This window comes from Tyto alba, unplaced genomic scaffold (genome assembly GCF_018691265.1).
Source record: "Tyto alba isolate M040663 unplaced genomic scaffold, T.alba_DEE_v4.0 Super-Scaffold_2, whole genome shotgun sequence".
Classification (NCBI taxonomy): Eukaryota; Metazoa; Chordata; class Aves; order Strigiformes; family Tytonidae; genus Tyto; species Tyto alba.
In genome coordinates, this window is record NW_024881282.1 from 4,206,226 (window position 1) to 4,228,261 (window position 22,036).

At 44.9% G+C, this 22,036-nt stretch overlaps 1 protein-coding gene across 6 annotated transcripts in view; it reads left to right on the forward strand.

The window, feature by feature from the left end:
- Positions 1 to 21,964, forward strand: part of MYO7A (myosin VIIA) — a 103,486-nt gene extending 81,522 nt beyond the window's left edge. For all 6 annotated transcript variants that reach the window (XM_042792839.1, XM_042792842.1, XM_042792841.1 and 3 more), the window contains 21 exons: positions 2,143 to 2,262; positions 2,991 to 3,164; positions 4,391 to 4,618; positions 5,845 to 6,015; positions 7,002 to 7,119; positions 7,409 to 7,535; positions 7,650 to 7,819; positions 7,923 to 8,113; positions 8,669 to 8,793; positions 9,609 to 9,766; positions 10,874 to 11,027; positions 11,142 to 11,297; positions 11,713 to 11,818; positions 13,419 to 13,532; positions 14,119 to 14,206; positions 14,825 to 14,931; positions 15,838 to 16,023; positions 16,790 to 16,906; positions 18,067 to 18,150; positions 18,695 to 18,814; positions 19,565 to 21,964. In XM_042792839.1, coding sequence (XP_042648773.1) covers positions 2,143 to 2,262; positions 2,991 to 3,164; positions 4,391 to 4,618; positions 5,845 to 6,015; positions 7,002 to 7,119; positions 7,409 to 7,535; positions 7,650 to 7,819; positions 7,923 to 8,113; positions 8,669 to 8,793; positions 9,609 to 9,766; positions 10,874 to 11,027; positions 11,142 to 11,297; positions 11,713 to 11,818; positions 13,419 to 13,532; positions 14,119 to 14,206; positions 14,825 to 14,931; positions 15,838 to 16,023; positions 16,790 to 16,906; positions 18,067 to 18,150; positions 18,695 to 18,814; positions 19,565 to 19,654 — 2,904 coding nt within the window. In that variant the 3' untranslated portion in view covers positions 19,655 to 21,964. The remainder of the gene's footprint in view (positions 1 to 2,142; positions 2,263 to 2,990; positions 3,165 to 4,390; positions 4,619 to 5,844; positions 6,016 to 7,001; positions 7,120 to 7,408; positions 7,536 to 7,649; positions 7,820 to 7,922; positions 8,114 to 8,668; positions 8,794 to 9,608; positions 9,767 to 10,873; positions 11,028 to 11,141; positions 11,298 to 11,712; positions 11,819 to 13,418; positions 13,533 to 14,118; positions 14,207 to 14,824; positions 14,932 to 15,837; positions 16,024 to 16,789; positions 16,907 to 18,066; positions 18,151 to 18,694; positions 18,815 to 19,564) is intronic.
- The last annotated feature ends 72 nt before the right edge of the window (positions 21,965 to 22,036 follow it).

Here is a 22,036-nt window from a genome sequence, read left to right on the forward strand (position 1 = left end):
CTGAAATACATGATGATATTCCTGACAGCTTCGGAGAGGGTTTATACTAATTCTGCCCCTACTCATCAACCTTTTGCACCTTGGGCTGTTGGAGATGACAGACAGTCTGTGGTGACTGAAACACCTCAAATATAAGTGCAAACAACACTTGCAGCAGCCCATGCTGTGGTTACCTTTCGAGGCCCCAGTCTTGCAAACAGCAACATGCAGGCAGTGACTTAGGCAATGTCTCATAGCTCCTCTGAAGCCACTGTAGTTATCCATGGAGACATCACTGACACCTTCCAGCTCATAATTTTATGTTTTGAGATAAAGTATTCTCGTGATGAAATGTTGGCTCTGCTCCCGAACTACATACATTCCCATCCAGACTCACTTTTTTGTTTTGTGAGAAGCAGAGGAATATTCACTTCATTGAAGTTCAGTGAACTCTTCTGTTTCAAAGCTACATTAACCCAAGCCGCCTGGTCCAGTCTGTTCTGAGTTGGGAGACAAACTCCATGTCGGTGTCAGACCTTATTCTCAGACTCTTAATCTATTAGTACCATGTTTTCAGGAGTTAGTAGTCAGCCAAAATGTGATTTACTATGGGTTCACTGACTGCTGCTTTAACCATGTTGAACATATGATAGCCATGCATAATCTATCAGCCAGTTAGCTAGATGACATTTTGTTAACCTCATGTCTTTTTCAATTGATGTCATAACTTCTCATTTACCAATAATTATCCACAATTTTAATAGGAGAAAAAGCATATAAGGGTAAATATCTCTTAGCATTTATTTCCTATACTATTCCATGAAGTCAATGTTGCATCAGACTCCTGGTTATTTTTCTCCTAAAACTTCTAGTCTCTAACTTTAATAGCAGAAATATTATGGAAAAATGATAAAGAATTTCAGGAAACTGTTGTGCCTGGAAGTTGTACCACAATCTTCAGAAGTGTCATTTAGGACTGAACATTTTGGGAAGGATTTAGCTAATAATGAGACAGTCTTCAATATGTTTTCCAGCTCCCAAATATGAAGGTCACACTTTGGGTCCTGTTAGACACCTTTATCACATCATATGCTAAACATGGGTCATTAACACTCCAACTCTTTGTACCTTTCTTTCAATTAATAATGGACTTTGCTGGGAAGATTCAGTCACAAGGAAAGATAAACTAATATATATATAATATTAAATAGTTCATTATTAACAGCATAATTAAGACTACACTTTTACATAACATTAGCTGCTCGTAATCATTTGCAACAGCACCCATCCATATAACCTGGCTATATTACCTAATTATTTCAGAGTGTGTCTATGAAGTTATGATTGTCAAAGATATCCGTCTCTCTACCCATGTTATTTATGGGCTGACAGTGTTATAGAGCAGTCTGTGTTACTGAAGGAACAGCTATGTGTTATCATTCTGAGAACTCTTTATCTACCTATAAGGTCTCTCTAAAAAATATGATTTTTAGAACTGTTAGTCTCATCAACCTTTTTGGACAAGATATTTTTATAATATTTTTAAGTGTATTATCTTTCATACTGTGGAAGTCACTTGATTTAATTTGCTCTACAATGGTGTAGCTGTATTTTTAACATACGGTGAAGTGCTTCAAATTCTAGTTTAGGCTCTTCTAAAATGCAATTTAAAATCTGACTAAAGAAACATCTGTTTACTGTAATTGTGAAAGATCTTTGTACTAGCAGCTAAGTGTTCTAAGTGACATTTGCTTACAATTCCCCTGGATCGTTACTTATACATATTTTTCATTCAATCCCATCTTTTTGGCCAATGCTCAATAACATTTTATAATACATCTTTAAAATAGAGATAGAAATCAGTGGCAGCAACAGCAGGAGCAGAAAAGCTGCTGCACTGGCTTTGACCAAAGGTTTGTCTAGGCTGGTATCTTATCTCCACCAAAGCCAGAAATTCACAGTATAAGAGCAAAGCAAGGGAACAGACTGTCCTACTCTCTCTCAGCTTTCAGCAATGTGACATAGAAACATCCTGAGCAGGAGCAGTATCACTGCTGTTAGTCCCAGAGGACTTTTCTCCAGTAATACATTGCTTTTTAACCTTTGAAAACACTTGGTCTCTAGAGCCAATGGTCTAACCAGTGTGTTCCCTGCTGCCAACAGTATTTAAGGAACTTTATCAATGGAGGCCCCCCCGGTTACGCTCCCTATTGCGAAGAGAGGCTGAGGCGCACGTTTGTCAATGGGACAAGGACACAGCCACCCAGTTGGCTGGAGCTGCAGGTATGACCTCCTCCATCCCCTCCCCAGGCATCTGGGGCTCAGGGTTTAAGCCTTTCACTATCACAGGAACTACATCTCTGGCAGGACATAAAGTAACATGAAAAAATATCTATTTCTCTCAAGAATTTTCATATTTTTCCAAGATAGTGCATTGCCTGAGCACCCTGGCTTTGCTCCAGACTATGCTGAAGATCAATCCCTTTAGATGCATCAATACTTGTAAATTAAATGTACTTGAGAGTGCTCTTGGGCATTGAAACCAGTTGGCACGGAGCAAGCCCCATGTATGCTAGGAAACTATCTTCCAGATGAAGGTGGCTGCAGGCAAACTGCCTACTGATAGTGGTCCCTGGGATTTGTTCAGGGATAGCCGTAGCTGGAACAGGCAGTTGGTGCAATAATTGCTCATTTTCTATGCTGGTTTACTAGCATTGACAGCTGTGCTCCAGTTCCCAGAAGCATTCCCAGGCATGCTTGGATTTACTGGATTAGGCACTTTGATGACTGAATGCATTAAATAAAAAATCTGGGACTTCTAAGTGCTTCCAGTGGCTGGCCATACATTATCCTGTTGAGAAGTGTGTTATGGCAGCATTGTAAAGCAGCCAGTCAGTGGGATCAGGAATTAGAAAATGGTTACCACAGTTGGGTGGAAGAGTATGTAGATAAATATTCTCAATGATATTAAAATACACATGCCTTAATAAAGTTTGACTTTAATCCATTAGGCAACCAAGTCCAAGAAACCGATCATGCTGCCTGTCACATTTATGGATGGGACAACAAAGACACTGTTGACCGACTCTGCAACAACCGCTAAAGAGCTCTGTAATTCTTTGGCAGACAAGATCAGCCTGAAGGACCGATTTGGCTTTTCGCTTTACATTGCACTTTTTGACAAGGTGTTGTGGTTTGCAAAAACTGTTGTGGTTTGGGCCTGATCGGCAACCAACCACCACAGCTAATTACCCTCCCTTCCCCCTCCCCACCTGGGAATGGGGGAGGGGATTAGAGGGGTGAGGGGAGACTCGCAGGCTGTGATAAGAACAGTTTAATAATGGCAATAAAACGAGAACAATAACAATGATGGGGGGAAAACAAAAAGAAATATATAAACAGGCAATGTACAGCGTAATTGCTCACCACCCGCTAACCAATATCCAGCCCATTCCCGGCCAGCAACCCCGAGATACCAAGATCCCACCGTCGCAATCCCGGAAGCGAGAGAGAGAGCTCCTTCCCAACCACCCCTTTATATAGTGAGCATGACGTTCCATGATATGGAATATTTCACTGGCCAGTTAGGGTCAGGTGCTGTGGCCGTGCTCCCTCCCTGCTCCCTGTGCCCTTGCGCACGGGCAGGACGTGGAGAGTCGGAGAGTCCTTGAAGTCTCGGTAGCAGCTGAAAACATCAGTGTGCTATCAGCACTTTTCCCATACCAAACCCAAAGCTAAACCCAAAACACAGCACTCATCTAGTCCCTGAAAAGGAATATTAACTCTATTTCAGCCCAAACCAAGACACAAGGTATATCTTAAGTTATAAGAGGGAAGTTCGCCTTGCTGTCACATACCTTCCAGAGGGTAGAAGGAGTGTGTGCTCTGAGCAGATGGCCAGCTTTGAGGTCAGGAAGGAAGATTTCTACAATGCAAGTGCCAGCATGATTTTCACATTCATCCAGGGATGTTGGCTCTGAGGAGATATAGTGCTTTAGGGCTTCATGCCAGACTACGGTGAGAAGACAGAGGTGATAAATCTTCTGTAACAGGACAGACTTTTTATTCTGGGTTTGTCTGATGCTTAGCATGGTTGGATCCAAGTCCATGGCTTTGAAACAGGGTGTTTCAAAGCACAGTATGGATAAACAATACTTTATAATGGGACCGTTGTCTTTGCTAATTCACATTGATGTTCTCCTTTCATTCTAGATAGGAAATTGGAGCTCAAAACAAAATGGGTGGCTAATCCAGCTATGCTGTAGACTTATACAATCTTGACTGGCTAGTAGAGATAGATACTTTGATTTGTTTTGATTATAAAGGAAGTCTGGATGAGTGATAGAAATCTCTACCTAGAAAGGTCAGCGTCTAGTCGGGTGAAGGTCACATTTCTCTCTGACCTGACTAGGTCTCCTCGCTGGGGAGTGGCAATGACCATGTAATGGATGCCGTGTCTCAGTGCGAGCAGTACGCCAAAGAGCAGGGAGCGCAGGAGCGCAACGCACCATGGCGGCTCTTCTTCAGGAAGGAGATCTTCACTCCTTGGCACAACCCAAGTGAGGACAACGTAGCCACCAACCTCATTTACCAACAGATTGTGCGAGGGGTGAAGTTTGGGGAGTACCGGTGTGACAAGGTATGTGACCTCAGCAGCTACTCATCTGGTCCAACATATATCCTCAACATAGTAAAACAGGTTTCACCAAAGAGGATGAGAAATCTTCCTCCTTGAACATGTTCTAGCTTGGGGATTATGGTACTCACTTGGGGAACAGTAGCTAGATTCTCTTGGCTGGGGAGAGACTGGACAATCCCATGTGCCCCATGAGCACTCTCTCCCAGTGAATTTTGGATGGGAGAGTGAACAGTCGCTTCATGCATCAGCCTCAGCTTGAAGGGCCACAGATAGTCTGTAACCAGATCATCAGATCAAGAGTAGACAGCAGGATATTGTTTGGTGGATCCTACTAAGTCTTAGACATGAGAGATGTTTTTCAGGATACAAAGACTTCTGCCATGTGACACAAACACAATAATGCTGTCATATATTGAAAGAACATTGGCAGCAGAAACCTATGCCTCTAGAGTCTCTGGGATTTTACAAAATTATTCCAGTGTCACTGAAATGAGCATCTCAAGAAACATCAAAATCTCTGATAATGTCCATCACACTTTTTTTGTTTGTGTTTAAAATCATCCAGGTGTTAAATTGAAGGTATCTCTTTCCCAATACCTAATCATTCTCCTGTTGTCCAGTAGAGTCCAGTCAGCTTGGGAACTAAATAATATTTTCCCATCTATATTGCATTAACTGCCGCTCTTATCCTATCAGAAGTCCTGCCCTTTTTTCCTCCTCTTCTCTTGCTCCTGGTCTCCTTGTGCTATCATCATCTCAACAGCTCTATTATTTCACCCCAAAGTTCTTGGAATGTTGCTGCACCAAAAGACATTTTAGCATTCTGCATTGTGCTCAGGTGTTTCAGTTTCTGGGCTTCTCATGCATGAGAAATGATGGATACATGCAGTTTTCAATCATTAAACTCTGTCTACTCTAGCAAAATCTCCTACTGCTGGCTGCAGACATCAGAAGACTGAACTGCAAACGTGTTCACACACAGTACAGGGTTGCGTGGTGCTGGTCACTGAACATGTTAAGGCTTAATCATAGCTTTTAGTGGTCAATCTCCTGAACTTTAGATGTACAAAAAGCACTGATGAAGTTTTGCTTAACAGAAACATCCCCGCACCATTCTGAAGCAGCAGTACATCCAGCCTCCACAAAGAGTTCCTTGAGTGATGGAGGATGGATGTTGAGGTGATGGCCTGGTAACAGTATTAGCTTGTCTTGTTTGGCTCCCACAGGAGGAAGATCTGGCAGATCTGGCTTCCCAGCAGTACTACGTGGACTACGGGTCAGAGATGGTACTGGAAAGGCTGCTAAATCTAATTCCATCCTACATCCCGGACAGAGAGATCACAGCTTCGAAAACAGTGGAGAAATGGGCTCAGCTCATTATTGCTGCACATAAAAAGGTGGGGACAACAGATCACCTGGCAAGGACCAAGGCATGCTCCAGTAGCTCCCTGTGCCTTTTAAACATATATCAGGCATCATAGCTCAGCTCTTAGCCTGGACTGAAGCTAAATCAAAGAATTTTGTACTAGTCATATTCAGCTTTACCACTGGTTTTGAAGCAAGATCTGACAGAAGACAACCTGAAGAGTTTCACTGTGAGAAGCAAAATGTTATCTCTGGGGTCTCATTCCTGTTACACAGGATTGTGGTGTTATTGGTTGTATTGCAGCAGTAGTTCATGTCTCCAGGCAATGTCAGGACCATATTGTGCCAGGCATTGTATAGAACCTCCCTGACTTCTATTAGAACATTTGTGACACCCTCCCACAGAAACATCTTCCATAACTCATTACCCATAACTCATGAACAGTCATGAGGATTGTTATTCATTTAACAGCAGGATCCTACTTCAGATTAAGACCCCTAAAATATAAGTATCTCCATGTGTGTTAGGAGTCTCACCTCCCATTACTGTCAATGGAGACCCAGGGATGCAATTCAGTTGGATCTTGCAGGTCCTCCATTAGCCTGTCAGCTACATACAGAAGTGTCAGGTATCTGAGGATGTCCTAAATAAAGCTAGATGTCTGTACTTAAGGGCTGTTGAATGTCCATTTCCAACTAAAGGACTATCAGACTGAAAGGTACATATACCTTAGGGAAAACCAAAGTTAGCTGAGATGAATCCCACCAAGACTGATCACTCTAGATGGTTGACCAGCCCTCAAAGGCAAATTATTCCCTGAAGTGGGAACCAAAGGTCAGGACTTTGTCCAAACTACCACTTGTTCCTGTAGGACTTTGTTTGGCCCTTAGCCACATTGAGACCTCAATTAATATTAATTCCAAGATCTTCAGGTGACATGAATTGGTTTTGCTTACTCTCTTCTTAGATGTAACTGTGTTTGTGCTTCATGTTGGTTGTGGTTCCCTTTGTCTGTAGGGAATTTATACTCAGAAGAGGACAGACCCCAAAAAAGTCAAGGAAGAGGTAGTGGATTTTGCACGTTTCAAGTGGCCTTTGCTGTTTTCTCGGTTTTATGAAGCCTTCAAATTCTCAGGTGAGTCAGCAGAGCACATCCCTGGAGAATGGGATGCTCCAAAGCAAAAGGAAGAAGAGATAGGGACTACACAGACTAGAAGACTTAATGGACCATCTAGCTGGTCTTTTTCAGATATGTTATTTTTTGGTGTATCCTGATTAGCAATGGCTCAAGCTATGAGTCTGCCACTATTTCTCTTACTAAAAATAACTCTGGGTTTCTTGATCATTACATCCTCCTTTGAAATGCACACATTTTCTATACCCTAAGACTCATGAACTGTTTGTATGTCTTGTCTTCAATCCAGGGCCAAGCCTGCCTAAAAATGATGTGATTGTAGCAGTCAACTGGACAGGGGTGTACTTTGTGGATGAACAGGAGCAGGTTCTCTTAGAGCTCTCTTTCCCAGAGATCACAGCTGTGTCAAGTAGCAGGTAAGGAGGAACAGACTTAGCTGATAATCTCACCATAAACCAGTCTTTTTCCAGGTTTTGCCTCTTGATGCTATCATGTTTCTTGTTTATGTCTCCTATAAAAATATATCCCAGAGGGGGAAAGCTTCAAGGGCAGAGTTTCACCTTGGCCACCATTAAAGGCGATGAATACACTTTCACCTCCAACAATGCAGAGGATATCCGGGACCTGGTGGTGACCTTCCTTGAAGGACTAAGGAAAAGATCCAAGTATGTGGTCACTCTCCAAGACAACCCAAACCCTGGTAAGTGAATGGCCCAGATCATAGGTAAACATATAGATAAATTAATTTCTCCCAAGGAATTTGGAAAAAAAAAAAATCAAACTAATGATTGTTTTTCTTGCAGTGGGAGAAGAATCTGGGTTCCTCAGATTCCTCAAAGGAGACCTCATAGTTCTGGACCAGGACACAGGAGAACAAGTGATGAACTCAGGGTGGGCTAACGGATTCAATGAACGGACCAAGAAGAGAGGAGATTTCCCAACTGATTCTGTCTATGTCTTGCCGACAGTCACCATGCCTCCACTGGAGATCGTGGTAAGCTTATTTACAGAATGACATAACTTGATACAAAGCCCAAGGAGGTCAAAGCCTTACTGAAGAGCTTAGATCTGACCAGACCCTTCCTGATAATAAGGTGGAAACCAAAGTGGCTGAGAGAGCTGACAAGTTGTCCAAGGCAGAAGTGATCTCAGCCTTTCTTCTGTTCTTGTCACTTTGAACACCACAGGCTTATGATTTGGAATATCCATGAATTGTGCTAATTACTTCCAGCTGGCCTGATTAAGGTGTATTTAGAGTTGGCGGGAACTGCTACGTTCATGTATGGAGCTGGAGGATCAAAAGCACATTATCTTCATTGGGAAATGATCCACAGTTTGGAAACATCTGTTATTCCTTGCTTTAGTGACTGAAAACGTCACAGAGAAATTACAATTGCACGGTTCCTACTGACTATTAACTGGAATTAATGCGTTTTTCTTATGCACTCACTACTGTTCTTTTCATTTTGTATCTGCTTCCTCTCTCTGATTACATCAGATATATATTATATCAAATATATCGGGTGACTGAGAGCTTTTCATCCCACAGGCACTGGTCACAATGACCCCTGATCAACGACAGGATGTTATCAGAGCTGCTCAGCTGGCTATTTCAGACAGTGAAGAGAGAGTAAAGCCATACACCTTGGAGGAATTTTCCTATGATTATTTTAGGTAATTTTTTAAACCATCCTCAAAATTATAAGAATAGGAATCCATCTCCAGGTGGCTTGGGAATCAGGAAATTATTGGCTACTGGAAAAGTCTCTGAATGACTTTGTACAACTGCAACCTCCAGTTTAGGTCATAGCATTTGAGCTGTAGGACTTCCACAGACAAGGTTTTTTGAAAGATATCTTCAGATTGGCTCAGCACAGGTGTAACTGTGTAAAATGTAGTATTATGTGGGAAGTTGTGCTCAGTGGTCTGATACTCCTTTCCTATGATCCTATACAGCGTCAAACCGTATAGGCAGCAGTTGAATTAGGTGTAGGCATTTTCATTTCAGCTATAAAGATTTAAATGTGCACCACTGCTGGATGCAGCTGACCAGGCTGATCCCAAAACTCCCATTCCTGTTCAGATGGGCTGGCAATCCAAACAGGAAGACCAAGTTCTCCTCTGGGATGTCTTCACCCTGGCAGTCTCGTTCTGCTAGGCAATACTCTTTCAGTGTTGCTGCCCTGACCATCCATTGCCATCACTTTTCCTCTTGTGGTTAGAAGCTTTTTGGGGTAGGGAAGGTTTTTTTGCTGTCACTACTTGGGTAGGGTCCTTAAGGGGCTTTTCTGAGCCCTAGGAAAGTACAAATGGTTATCTTTGGGCAGAACTGGAGCTGGATACTTGCTGAACTGTAAAGTCCCATTTGGTGTAAGAGTTCATTAGCCAGGTGCTGTGAGCAACCTTCCCAGGTGAAACACTGACCATAAACCGTCCCTTTTACCCCTGTAACCTCTCCACCTTTCCTCTTGCTTTGCTCTTGCCACCAGGCCACCTCCCAAGCACACCCTCAGCCGGGTCATGATCACCAAGAGCCGTGGGAAGGACAAACTGTGGTGTTACACCCGTGAGCCCATCAAACAGCCATTGCTGAAGAAGATCCTGGGCAGTGAAGAACTGTCCCAAGAAGCCTGCATGGCCTTCATTGATATCCTTCCACTGCCTGGGGGAGCCCTGGGGCAACAGGTCTGACAGACAAAGGGCTGAGCAGGCTCTTTAGGACCTCCTAGCAAAGCCCACAGAAAGGTTTGTGGTCCCTCCTATGGGCTTTGGGACAATATCACAGGCTTGGAGATGGGTCTGATCCTGAAATCTGTTCTCACGCACCCTCGAGATCTGAAGGGTGTCTAATTCTTAATAAATGAAGGCCAGGGAACAAGTTACTGAGTCTTGCTGGTCCACACTGCTTAGTGGTTGACTCACTGGCTCTGTTCTGGCTTGCTTCAGCTGTGTGTCTCCAAAATGCATCTGCTGTGGAAGGCTGTACCCCTAATGAGTGTGGACTCAAACCAGTCCACATGGCCTCGGGGTCAGGGCTTGATGCCTGAATATCCCTTATTTGGCAGAATGTACACAGCATGGGAAACATGATCTGACTGAAGACATAGGTACAATCTATTGAAGTAGTCTTTATTTTTTGGTGGGGCTTTGCTCCAGGATCCAAACTTCATGGTTTGGACAGTTCTGTTGGTATAAGCCTGTTACTGATTAATATTACACTACTGCTGCTACTACTGGCTTCCTCTTACTAGTAAATAATAACAGGAGGAGGAATTCAAAGAATTGCTGAAAAAAAATAAAAGGACATTTGCAATTTTATCCTTTTTCTCTTGCTGTGTCATACATATTAATTTGGAAAACTCTGGCTGCAAAATAGTTGCAATATGGCATGACGGTGAAGTTTGTAATTTGGTTTATGTTACTGCAGCTCCACTGATGTCTGACACTAACTGAAAATCTGGTCTTTTACAGTGGTACCTGTATGTGTGATCAGGTAACACATGATCACACTCCACTTTCTTAGATTGATATATCCTGACCCCAAAACAATTCTTTCAACCTGAGATGGTGTATGACAAAGAGAGAGAGCTTGCTGGACATCTCTTAAAGCAATTTAAAGCCTTTACCATGCACTGTCCCTTACACTTAATTGCAGCCACTTCTGTAATCATGTGTAGGATGTCTTTAATCACATCATCAACAGAAGGGCTTCCTTGAACATCCCAGTTAGCTGATCCTTGACTCTACATCTCACCAGTGCTGAAGTATATGGGTGACTACCCATCCAAAAGAACTCGCTCAGTTAATGAACTGACAGACCAAATATTTGAAGGTGCCTTGAAAGCCGAACCCCTGAAGGATGAAATTTACTGCCAGACCCTCAAGCAGCTCACGGACAACCACATCAAGTAAGAGTTGTTTGTTCCCCTTGGCCCAAGTGCACTAGCCTGTGCTGGGCAAAGCAGATCTAAAATATCCATGTTGTGGGTGATTTTTTTCCTCCTGGGTCTCTCCTTGTGTAGATACAGTGAAGAGAAAGGCTGGGAGCTGTTGTGGTTGTGTACAGGCCTTTTTCCTCCAAGTAACATCCTCCTGCCCCATGTCCAGAGGTTCCTGCAGTCCCGGAAACATCACCCCTTGGCAGCAGACTGCATCCAGAGACTCCAGAAAGCCCTGAGGTACGTCACCAAAAGACCTCCTAGTCCTGACCATGCCACAACATCCAAATATGTGTAAGAAAATACAAATAGGAGATATTTTGGTGGCTGGGGAGACAGTGGAATCTTACAGCCTCTCTCTGTGTTCAACCAAGCTGAACTAAAGGGACATTGGGTGGAGGACGTCACTGATAAACTGTGGGGGGAAAATAGAAATTAATTAAGTTGACTTTGTCCAGGTCCACTGAAGTCACCTACCACCTGAGCAAATACACATTGCCCATTACAATTTTCCTTTCTTCTTATTTGGAGGGAAAAATCTAATATTAAGAAAGTATCTGAAGTTACTCAAAAAAATAATATATATTAAAGTGGAAGATTTAAACAGAGGATTCTTGCCTTGATGATGTGGAACTTGCCACGTCCTGTTTTGCAGGAATGGATCCAGGAAATACCCACCCCATCTGGTAGAAGTGGAAGCCATTCAACACAAAACCACCCAAATATTCCACAAGGTTTACTTCCCTGATGACACCGATGAGGTAAATGGGGGAGAAGGAAATTCTTTTCTGTCAGGATGGCTGTCAATTTTCTTATTAAAACCTCAGAAGAGTCTAATATTGTTTCTTACCGAGAAAAACTCAGCCTTTCCAGAAGACTCTGGACCAGAGCAGTGTAAGAGAAACCCATCCTTATCTACCCTGACCAGCTTAGGGGTTTGATTTACTGCAATTCACTTCTTTCGAGGTGTGAGTTCTGTGCTGGTGTTCACTGGAGCATTTATAATATGACCCCAGAAAGAAAGAATTGTCCGCCCAACTGTACCCAGTGGGGCTCCATGATGGGGCTCCCTGGTGACTGGGCAGACTATAGCAGTACTGGCAAGTAGGAAGCCGAAATTATACCTTCTGACCTGAGATGACACAGAAATCATACCTGCACTCAGGAACCTCTCATTAAGCATCTTACATGCTAATAAGAAAGCTAGTTATATTGATGCCAGAGTAGATATGCATGTCCTTGCAGATACTGCTGTCTCATGCTACTGATTAGTCTCCCTGTGAGGCTCTCGTCTGTATCTCTTCTCATGCCCTTGGGCACTACTAAATTCCTGTGTTTCCAAGTGGATTTATGTGTAAAGCAGTGCACATACGGAAGGAAAGGGATGATTCCTCTCCAGCAGCTGTGCACATCCTTGTTTATCTGCAATGGAAGTTGAGAGAACTGCCGGGATTTCTCATCACTTTGAGTATTTTTTTCTACATGACCAGCAATAAGCTTGACACTGCTTTATACACATGCATCTGTGTGAGATCCAGGAGAAGGAGGCAGCAGGGACTTCTGCACTGGGACGGGTTTGCTGCTATCCTTTTGGCCATGGCACTCACCCAGAGGGACTGGCAAAGTAGCATCATTCCAGTACAACACGCATCTGCACTGAAGAGCTGCTGAACAGCAGCAGCACTGAGCTCCAGGCCGGTCTCTCATGGGATGTGGAACACAGGTCCTGGTGGTTTGGTGGTTCAAGCTAACAGCGTCATGCATGTGCTGGTCAGAAGCTTAAATTCCTTAAACTGCTACAAACTGAACCTCTTTAAGCATGCAGAGCAAAACTGAGGCAATGTAAATGTTGAGCACAGCTCAAAAGGCAAAATCAGGACTGGGACAGTCCATTACATATCCCATCCACACGTGAAGTGGGAGTCATCTCCCCTCTCTTCATCTATCTAGAAGTCTGGCATTTGGTCTAAGCCAGGCATCTGACCTCTTCATCGTCAGTGGAGAGACAGTTGGGACACTCAGCCTGGAGGTATCTTGCTCTGTTTCTCTACACCCCCTAGACAAATAGCTGAGACCTAACTGTTAGATCAGGAAAACCTCTTACGTTGACTGAGAAGCCCTGGGTAAGCCAACACAGGATATAGATAGAGCATCACAAAGCACAGTGGTACAGCAGTAGCATGGCTGAGCTTCTTCAAACATCCCTTCCCTTGCCCAGAGCCACAATCCTCAGTGTCACTGATTTCATTGGTGGTGACCACCTAAATCCCTTTGTGCATCTGTCCTGCAGTTCCTCAAAGAGACAATAAGGTGAAAATTAACCTTGAGGTAGCAGTGGTGAGGATCTTCCTTCCTTTGCAGGCATTTGAGGTGGAGTCTAGCACGAAAGCCAAGGACTTCTGCCAGAACATCTCCAACAGACTACTCCTAAAGACCTCTGAGGGCTTCAGCCTCTTTGTCAAAATCTCTGACAAGGTGAGTGATCCACCCAGAGGCTGGGGTAGCCCCAATGTTTTCAGGGTGACCCACCTGCCAGTGGGTACACATTGGTGGAGCCAGAGGGATCTGCACCATCACAGACAAGATGCATTTCTCTGCAAGCAGTGTGGTGTTTAAGTCAAGTCCAACCTGCTACAGGTGAGATTTGCAGTTCCACAGTCCCGACTTCCAGCAATCATCCCAAAGGGCTTAAAACACTGACAGGCAAAGCTCTCCTTGCCTATTGCTGAGTCAGATTTATAAGAAAGGACTAAGTAAGAAAACTGTGCAGCTTAGAGCTGCCTCAGGCAACTAGGAGAAATCTATGTAGCTAGTCATCATGAAGGGAAATTAATTTCTCTGGTGAAACAGGAAGCTGCAATTAGGACTAATGGGGGAAATTAGAGACAGAGCCAGCAGCAAGGTGCTGGCAGTGGCTTTCTCATGTCAGCAGTTTGTAACACATCAGTGTAACTGGGACAAAGCAGTGAGCAACAACTACAGGAGATGGGGCAATGGCCAACCCTGCCTGTGGCCTCTTGCCACTTGCTCAGCCTTTGTAACCATGTGCTGTGTCCCCCAGGTCATCAGTGTGCCCGAGGGAGATTTCTTCTTTGACTTTGTGAGACACCTGACGGACTGGATAAAGAAAGCAAGACCGGCAAAAGATGGTAACAGTGACTTTTCTCCATCGTGGGTCACACAGAGCCCTCCAGCCCTTCCAAACAAGATTGACCACACCGTCTGCCATGTCTGTTGGGCCCCACTACTGTGGGTGTGCTGTCTGTGCCAGCCCTGGGGACATCACCTGGGAGATGATCTGTCCAGGAGCAGCAAGATTTGTGCTCCAGCGCTAGACCTGGCCCTTATGAGGAGCATCTGCTGGTGGGCAGATGCCCAGGGCCTGAGAAGATTTCAGTGGTGGGATTCATCTCACCTCACTGCCCACATCCACAGCAGAGCTGGGTGCAGCTATGCTGAATACCTCAGTGGTTGCCAGACACAGGTGTCTCCAGGGTGCAATTCCTCTGTCCTGCATTAGGCATGAGGACTGTCATTGAAGTACAGTTGCACAAATGATTCCAGACCCTCTTTCTATTTTATTAAAGCCTTGCAAAGGAAAAATGTGGTTTTCTCTGCAAGGTCAGAGACCATTTGGCTTTGCAGGTGCCCCTTTCCCTGCAAGTTGTGATGGCACATGGGCAGTGCTGGCTTGCAAGGACACTGATTGCCAGCTGGTACTCACAGCATTGCTCTTAATTTACCTGCTTCTTCCTTCCCTTGCACAGGTATAGTGCCTTCCCTCACCTACCAAGTGTTCTTCATGAAAAAGCTGTGGACCAACACAACACCTGGAAAGGACTCGATGGCAGACTCAATCTTCCACTATTACCAGGTACTCCAGGAGCATGCAATAGAAATAGAGACTTGAGAGGAATTAGGAATGGGTTGCAAAGAATTCTTACATTAAATAGGAAGAACTTTTGCCTTAAATAGAGCATTACAAAGAGAACTGTTGAGTTGCATGGCAAGGAGCAGCCTTCGTGCACTTTAGGGCAACCAGCTCAGCTGGGATTTGAGGCAGCTGCTCTTTGGTGGGCAGCAAAACACACGAGAGAACTGGTCCTGCTGGCAGCCTCAGCATAGAGGCTGAATTCAGAAGCATCCTGAAGGTTTTCAGCCACCTCCATTCATGGAGATGAACTGTGATAGTCCCAGCAGCCAGGTAAAAAGTTATAGTTGTTCTGCTCTTATTTCTTCTGGGATGGAAGAGACACCTTCATGTCCCAGAGCGCTCTCTCACACAGACCTACTCTCCCTGTGTTCTTGCCTGGTTAAAGTGGTTATCCCAATATGACTGTATCCCTTAATGCTTGAGTTAGTCACCTGACACATCTTCAAACATTTGTGGTAATGAAGGAATAGATTTTTAAATAAAAAAAAAAAAAAAAAAAAAGCAGAAAACCCATTCGATTCCAGGTGGCTATTACTAGGGGTGGATTTCTTGGGATGAGGGAAGGTGAACAAGGCTGTAGGTTCACACACCTGACAGCTGGCATAGAGACCTCCCTTTTCCACAATAACAGGAGACTCTTTTAGACCAGAGAGGATCTTTAAACATTTAGTGTGGTCTCAGATGAGCAGTTGCCTCTCCACCACGCTCAACACAACTGCTATGAGGGCTCCCAGGGCACGGCCTCCTAACCAGGGGCTGGATATCTCCACAAACTCCATTTAACATCTGAGGGTGAAGGCCAACGGTTATCCCCTCTATTTCTGAATCATTCTTTCCTCCATGCAGGAGTTACCAAAATACCTGCGTGGCTACCACAAGTGCACACGGGAAGAGGTTTTGCAGCTGGCGGCTCTCATCTACCGGGTGAAGTTTGAGGATGACAAGTCTTATTTCCCCAGCATCCCCAAGATCCTGAAGGAGCTGGTGCCTCAGGACCTCATCCGTCAGATCTCTCCAGATGACTGGAAAAGGGTAAAACAGCAGCTTGAGTCATATGGCAGGTCTGGCTGGGGGAAGCCCAGCCTCTTGAGTGACTTGTCTGATGGTCACTGTTGAAGTGGCACTTCCAGAATGAGTGCCCCATTGTTTATCTTTAGCCTTAGCAATGCTTCAGCCTCCCCAGCATCACCAAGAGGAGGAATTGTAGATTCATACTCATACATGCATGCCTTGCAGTGGGTTTTCTTTGTGCTACATGTGACTGTGGTGGTAGCAGTGGATGCAATGCCATACAGACACATGCTGGGGGACAGCGTCATGTAAAGGTCTGTTGTTTAAGGCAGACTATGGAGTAGAGGGGGAATTTTCTCTGCTCTACACAGAGAGCTGTGGCACAGGTACAGACAGGTCTAGAGCCATAAAATAACATAGGTATTTCACTGCCAAGAAATAGTCTTACAAGTCCTTTCTGTTTCCTGGGGCTTGAACTCAGCCATGTGTCTAGCCAACAAGCTAGCAACTTCTCTGGGTTGAAAGTTTCTCAGTCTCCTCAGCTGCATACATTGAAGGATCAAAACTTATAATCCCTTTAATGGAGTCACCAGCACAGCTCATCTAAGAAAGAAGGACCTGCCTTGGTTCCAGGCCCTGCTCCATGATCAGCCAGTGCTTTTGTGAACTGTTCATTGGAGCAGAGACAAGAACAAACCATCTTTGTGGGACGGATGCTCTTTCCTTGCAAACATCCCTGGTGCTAGGTAGTGCAAACCCTTCAGCTCTGTTGTGTTCTCTGTTGCAGTCCATCGTGGCATACTACAATAAGCACGCGGGCAAAACAAGAGAAGAAGCCAAGCTTGCCTTCTTAAAGATTATCTTCAAGTGGCCTACATTTGGATCAGCATTCTTTGAAGTGAAGGTACCCATCCTGCTTAGGGTTTCTCTGGCAGGTTTTAGCCAAGGTCAGGAGCCCCATAACACAGAGGGATTCCAGGTATGCAGGGTTGTCCCTGTGTCTGGACCAGACTGGGATGACCCTGATGAAGCAGGGAAAGAGTGTGAGACTCCATCAGTAAAGGGCCAATGCACTCATTTATTGCTGCCCTGCCTATTTACAGATTGAGGCATTGTAGACCTTCAGCGTATCTCAGTCATTGCTGTGATACTCAACTCATATCTGTGTTGCTGAAGAGCCAATAGCCATTCTCTGTTTTGCCAAGGCAAAGGAGAATGTGTGGTTTTCCAAGGGACATGTGTGGACCCACCACGAACCAAATCCACACCACCCACAACACCAGACTCCCATGAAAAACAGTAGAGGCCAGTAGTCATAAAGTCTGTCCAAGTACTCTGGATACCTTATTGCAACTCCCTCTTCTCAATGACCACACAGTGAGCCTGGGCCAGAAATAAGTTGACAAAATTACTCATCAATTCCTTGAACTTGAGCATCCCATTTTCTGTTATGTCCGTCTTAGATGACATAAGGGATCTGAATATATCCTGTGATTTTTTTTTTTTTTTTTCTGGTATCCAAGAAACCTGTGGCAGGGCAGGAGCTGAGCTCCCATCCCCTGTGCTCTATCTATCTCATCAGTCAAATAAATTGAAGACCCTCATGGCACAGGGCTGGGAGTACAGTTTACCAGCAGGAACAAATCTGAATGTAGAGATCAGAAGGGGACAGAGTAGTGTAGTCTTGGCCTGGAGGTCCACAGCAGAAGACATGAGGAGGAGCAGAACACCAAGAGACTGGAAGGGGAAAGGAGGTGTCTGGGGTTTACCAGCCTGTCCCAGCTCTTCTTTGAATGGCAAAATGGTTTCACTTTTGGGAGGCCACCAAGGGGAGCAATGAACTTAATGCTGTCAGCAACTCACCCACTGGTTATCATGCATTTAGGAAACAGCCTTGACTATTGCTGATACCTTAATGAGCTCTATGTTTATCTTTAAAGGATAAACTGGATAGCAGTTAGTGGGACATCAAACGCTGGCAGGAGAAGACAGAGGGAGAGGAAATAGGAAGGCATCTGATTTTGCATGTCACATCCCCTAACCAGTTCATCCTATTTCCAACAGCAAACTACAGAGCCAAATTATCCAGAAATCCTTCTAATTGCCATCAATAAGCATGGAGTCAGTCTCATCGATCCCAAAACCAAGGTAAGCAAAACTGACCTCTTCATGAGATGGTCCTGAGCCCACTCCCCAAACTGCCACAGAAGGTCATCCCCAGAAGTGTGTTGTTCAGAACTTCAAGAGTTCTTATTAAGCATAGTTAGACAGGCTGGATAGACAGAAAAGTTTCTGAAGGCAGAAAGTCACTGTTTCACAAAGCCAGCACAACGTTTTTCAAAAGGAGATGGATTGGCAGAATCAACTGTTAGGGCTCTGTATCTGGAAGAAACACACGTTCCTTCCTTAATATTTTCACAGACATTAGGACAGGAGCTGAAGTAAATGAGCTCCTGCTGGTTACTTCCACCAGTTGCATGGTCATTCATGTACAGCAGTACTCTACAAGCACTGGAGGATCCAAAATCTTGCATCTCACTGTCTTTCCCATGAGGCTGTGGTACAGTCTCATCACAGTAGACATCCTTACTCTGCTTTGATGGGACGTGAGTGAGGGCATAAGAGGTCCCCACAGCCCTTCATGAAAGTTGAAGATCTCTCGTGTTGAGTGTCAGTCTTGTGTTCCCACCAGGATATTCTCATCACTCACCCCTTCACCAAGATCTCCAACTGGAGCAGTGGCAACACGTACTTCCATATAACCATTGGCAACCTGGTGAGAGGAAGCAAGCTGCTCTGCGAGACCTCCCTGGTAAGGAACGTTCAAGATTATTTGGCACAGTTAGATCAAATCCTGACTTTGGCAGGCAAAATTAAATCCTTCTAGAAAATTGTGTCTCGGGGATTCTCTGAACTGAAAGTGGTCTCTTAGAAGAGCCCTTAGTGTGTTTTTTTTCTTTTTGATTTTCCACGTTTCTGCTTAATGGATCAGGGCTCTCACTTCTGTCTGTTATCAAACTTACAAGTGAGCCTGTGGTGCTTAGAACATTGCCATCTCAGGAGCATGGAGCCTTGCTCCCTGTCACAGGACTGAAGAGCACATTAAAGACAATGTGGGCTCAGGGGGTACTCCTGAGCCCTTTTATCAAGTTTCTTTACCCAGCTTGTCCCTAGCAACAGTCACAGCAACAAACCTCCTCCTAGACTATCTTAAACAAAAAGCATGAAGGATAAACATTCCTGCTGGATTAATTTATATTAATCTGAGGCATTCAGTATTTTGTTGGCCATTTGAAAATCCAGATCCCATCCAAAGCTCCCTATGTCCTTAACCTCGACAGCATCCTGGGATGATGAGTTCCTCCATCTCAACACTGCAAATTATGTCTGAACTCTGTTCCTTGTAGTAGTGTCATTTCATTCAATGAGAATAGTGGAACAGGTCAAAATGTACCTGAAAACTTGAAAGTCAACAACTGGTAGCCAGTGTGTTCAGGAGGCACAAGCCAGAGACTGTAGACTGTGCCCTGAAGGCAGGTAACATCTTCTCTTTCCTCCTCAGGGGTATAAGATGGATGATCTTTTGACCTCATACATCAGCCAGATGCTAACAGCCATGAGCAAACAGCGGAGTGCAAAGGGTAGCAAGTGAACTGCAAGAAGCCACTGGCAGGCGGTCATGGGGCTAATTCACCAGCTGAGGTCTGTGGGATACCCATGCAGCTGGGGAAGAACCTTTGCCTCCCAGATGTGGAAGATGAGCCGAACACCATCAGGGAGTTCCCTGGACTCTGATCTTGAGGGCTCAAATCCCACCTCCCCTTCCAGTGAAGACGACTATCTCTGACCTCCCATTCTCTTTCTGCACCCTGCACCCTGACTCCATCTTACACCTCAAAGATTTGCAGGGGACACCACCACTCAGACAGTGACTGAACAAATATACCCTGGCAGGAGGTTTGCCTGAACCCAACAGTTGGCATCGCAAAGGCTCTTGGAAGAGGATTTCTCTGTGTGTGTGTGTGTGCGTGTGTGTGTGACATTTTGTTTTGTTTTGTTTTGTTTTGTTTTGTTTTGTTTTGTTTTTTCTTAAGTAAGAGAGAGCTATTGGGATGCTAACGGCTTTTTGGTGAGGTTATGGTCATTTCAGGTTTTAAGAGGAGTAACAGAGCCCTGACCCATGCTGGAAAGATGCCCAATGAACACTGCAGGGCTTGTTCTTTTGACATTATGAAAAAAAAAAAAAAATGTGCTTTTAAGAAGGACGGAAAGAAAAAGCAGCCTGGGAGGAGCACATTTTAACTAGGAATTGGAATAAACAAACTACTGATCGAACAGGCTAAAGTGCTGTCTGTGCAATGCTGGAAATATTTAAAGAACAGATTTTAAAGTTTTGTTTCTTCTTCTATTTATTTTTTAAAATATTAAAAAGGAAAAAAAAAAAATCCTGCATTTTGTGCTGATATCTGGACACTGACTTGGACCTGAGAGTGACCTGCAGGACAATCCCTCGCCCAGGGATTCCCCCAGAGCCACGATTGCTGGAGGCTAAGACACATCTTTCACAACTCATGTGCTCAGCTGAAAGTGAAGCTTACAAGACAAATTGTCTCCATTTTCCCCCTCTGCCCAGACAAATTAATCTTGAGAGGATATTTACTGCAAGCTTCAATATGGATGTAGGGGTTTTGAAGTCCCCATGCTTGGAAGACTGAGGCCAAGCCTGTGTTGAGCTGAAATTCAAACATGGACTTGGCCATCAGGGTTGGAAACAGCTAATGATTTTATTGTGCTTTTGTGTGTGTTGCTGTATAAAGCGGCTCTTTATGAGTCCCAGCTGGACCTGAACCACTCACAGAAAGATCAGGCCCTTGATTTTGGTGGGATTTTCTCCATCTTTGGTTGGCTGTACTAATTGGCTGGCGGGTTGTCCCGTCTTCCATCTGATGCCAGATAATGTGGACCAGCCTGCTTTGGAGCAGAAATGGGACCTGCCAGCAAAGAGGAGGCTGAAGCCATGTTGTGTTGAGGGAGGGGATGCAGGGGAAGGAGCCTGGGGTGCCTTTCCAAAATCCAGGCTTTGAAGGAGCACATGTCTGGGTGTGGGGCATCAAAGGGGGTGACAACCGTCCACCAAGACCTGGTGCTAGCAGCACTAATGCTGAGTGGATCTCAGTAGATGTGGGAGACCTCTCTTGGTCCTGTGCATTGGGCTGAGTTTGGCTGTTTTCAAAAAAGTCCTTATTGTAGGGTGGTGTGTGTTGTTCTGTTAAGCCCAGCTGTGCTCAATCCTCCAACATCAAAACACACCAGGCAGAGTCAGCAGCGCTGCTTACCAGACCTAAAGGTCCATGACATCCAACTGGGATTCAGCAGTGACTTTGAACCTCGGTTGCTCCACCAAATCAAATGAGATGCTCCATGAAGACACCCACCAGCCAGACAGGGCTGCTAGGAGGTCCCCTTCCTTCATCATCACCCTATCCAAGGCATCTCAGTGATGGGAGCATGGTTACACCAGCCAAGGCTACATTGGGAGACAAGCTGACTTCTCACCATTCATCTCTGATGTTTCTCTCCCCTCCCCAGCTGCCATGATCCAGCTGTCCCAGGGATCCCACCTGTCCTGAGACATATACCCATCATCCCCACCACCAAGGCTGCTTTTTGTGAGTCACCAGCCATCCTTGCCTCCCACAGCACACTCAATAGATGATGCAGCACAGCAATGTTTCCCAGTGCCGTCCTGGGCCAGCTTTCCCCTGCCACCTTCATCCTGCCATTTACAGCTCTTTTGGCCTCCCATGCACCCCACCATTTTGGGAGGTGCTGGGACTCTGTGTGCGTGTGCCTGTGTGTCATATGTATTAGCATCTGCTGGCCTCTTTGTATTCACATCAAGCAATGTAACATGAAAAACATATGTCCAAGCAAAATACTCTCATTAAAAAGCATCAAGTGGCTTGCAGGAGGCTGTTCTGCACTGCGCGGTTCCGGTGGCATCTCCCACAGGGAAGGGTGGGTTCAGGGGTCC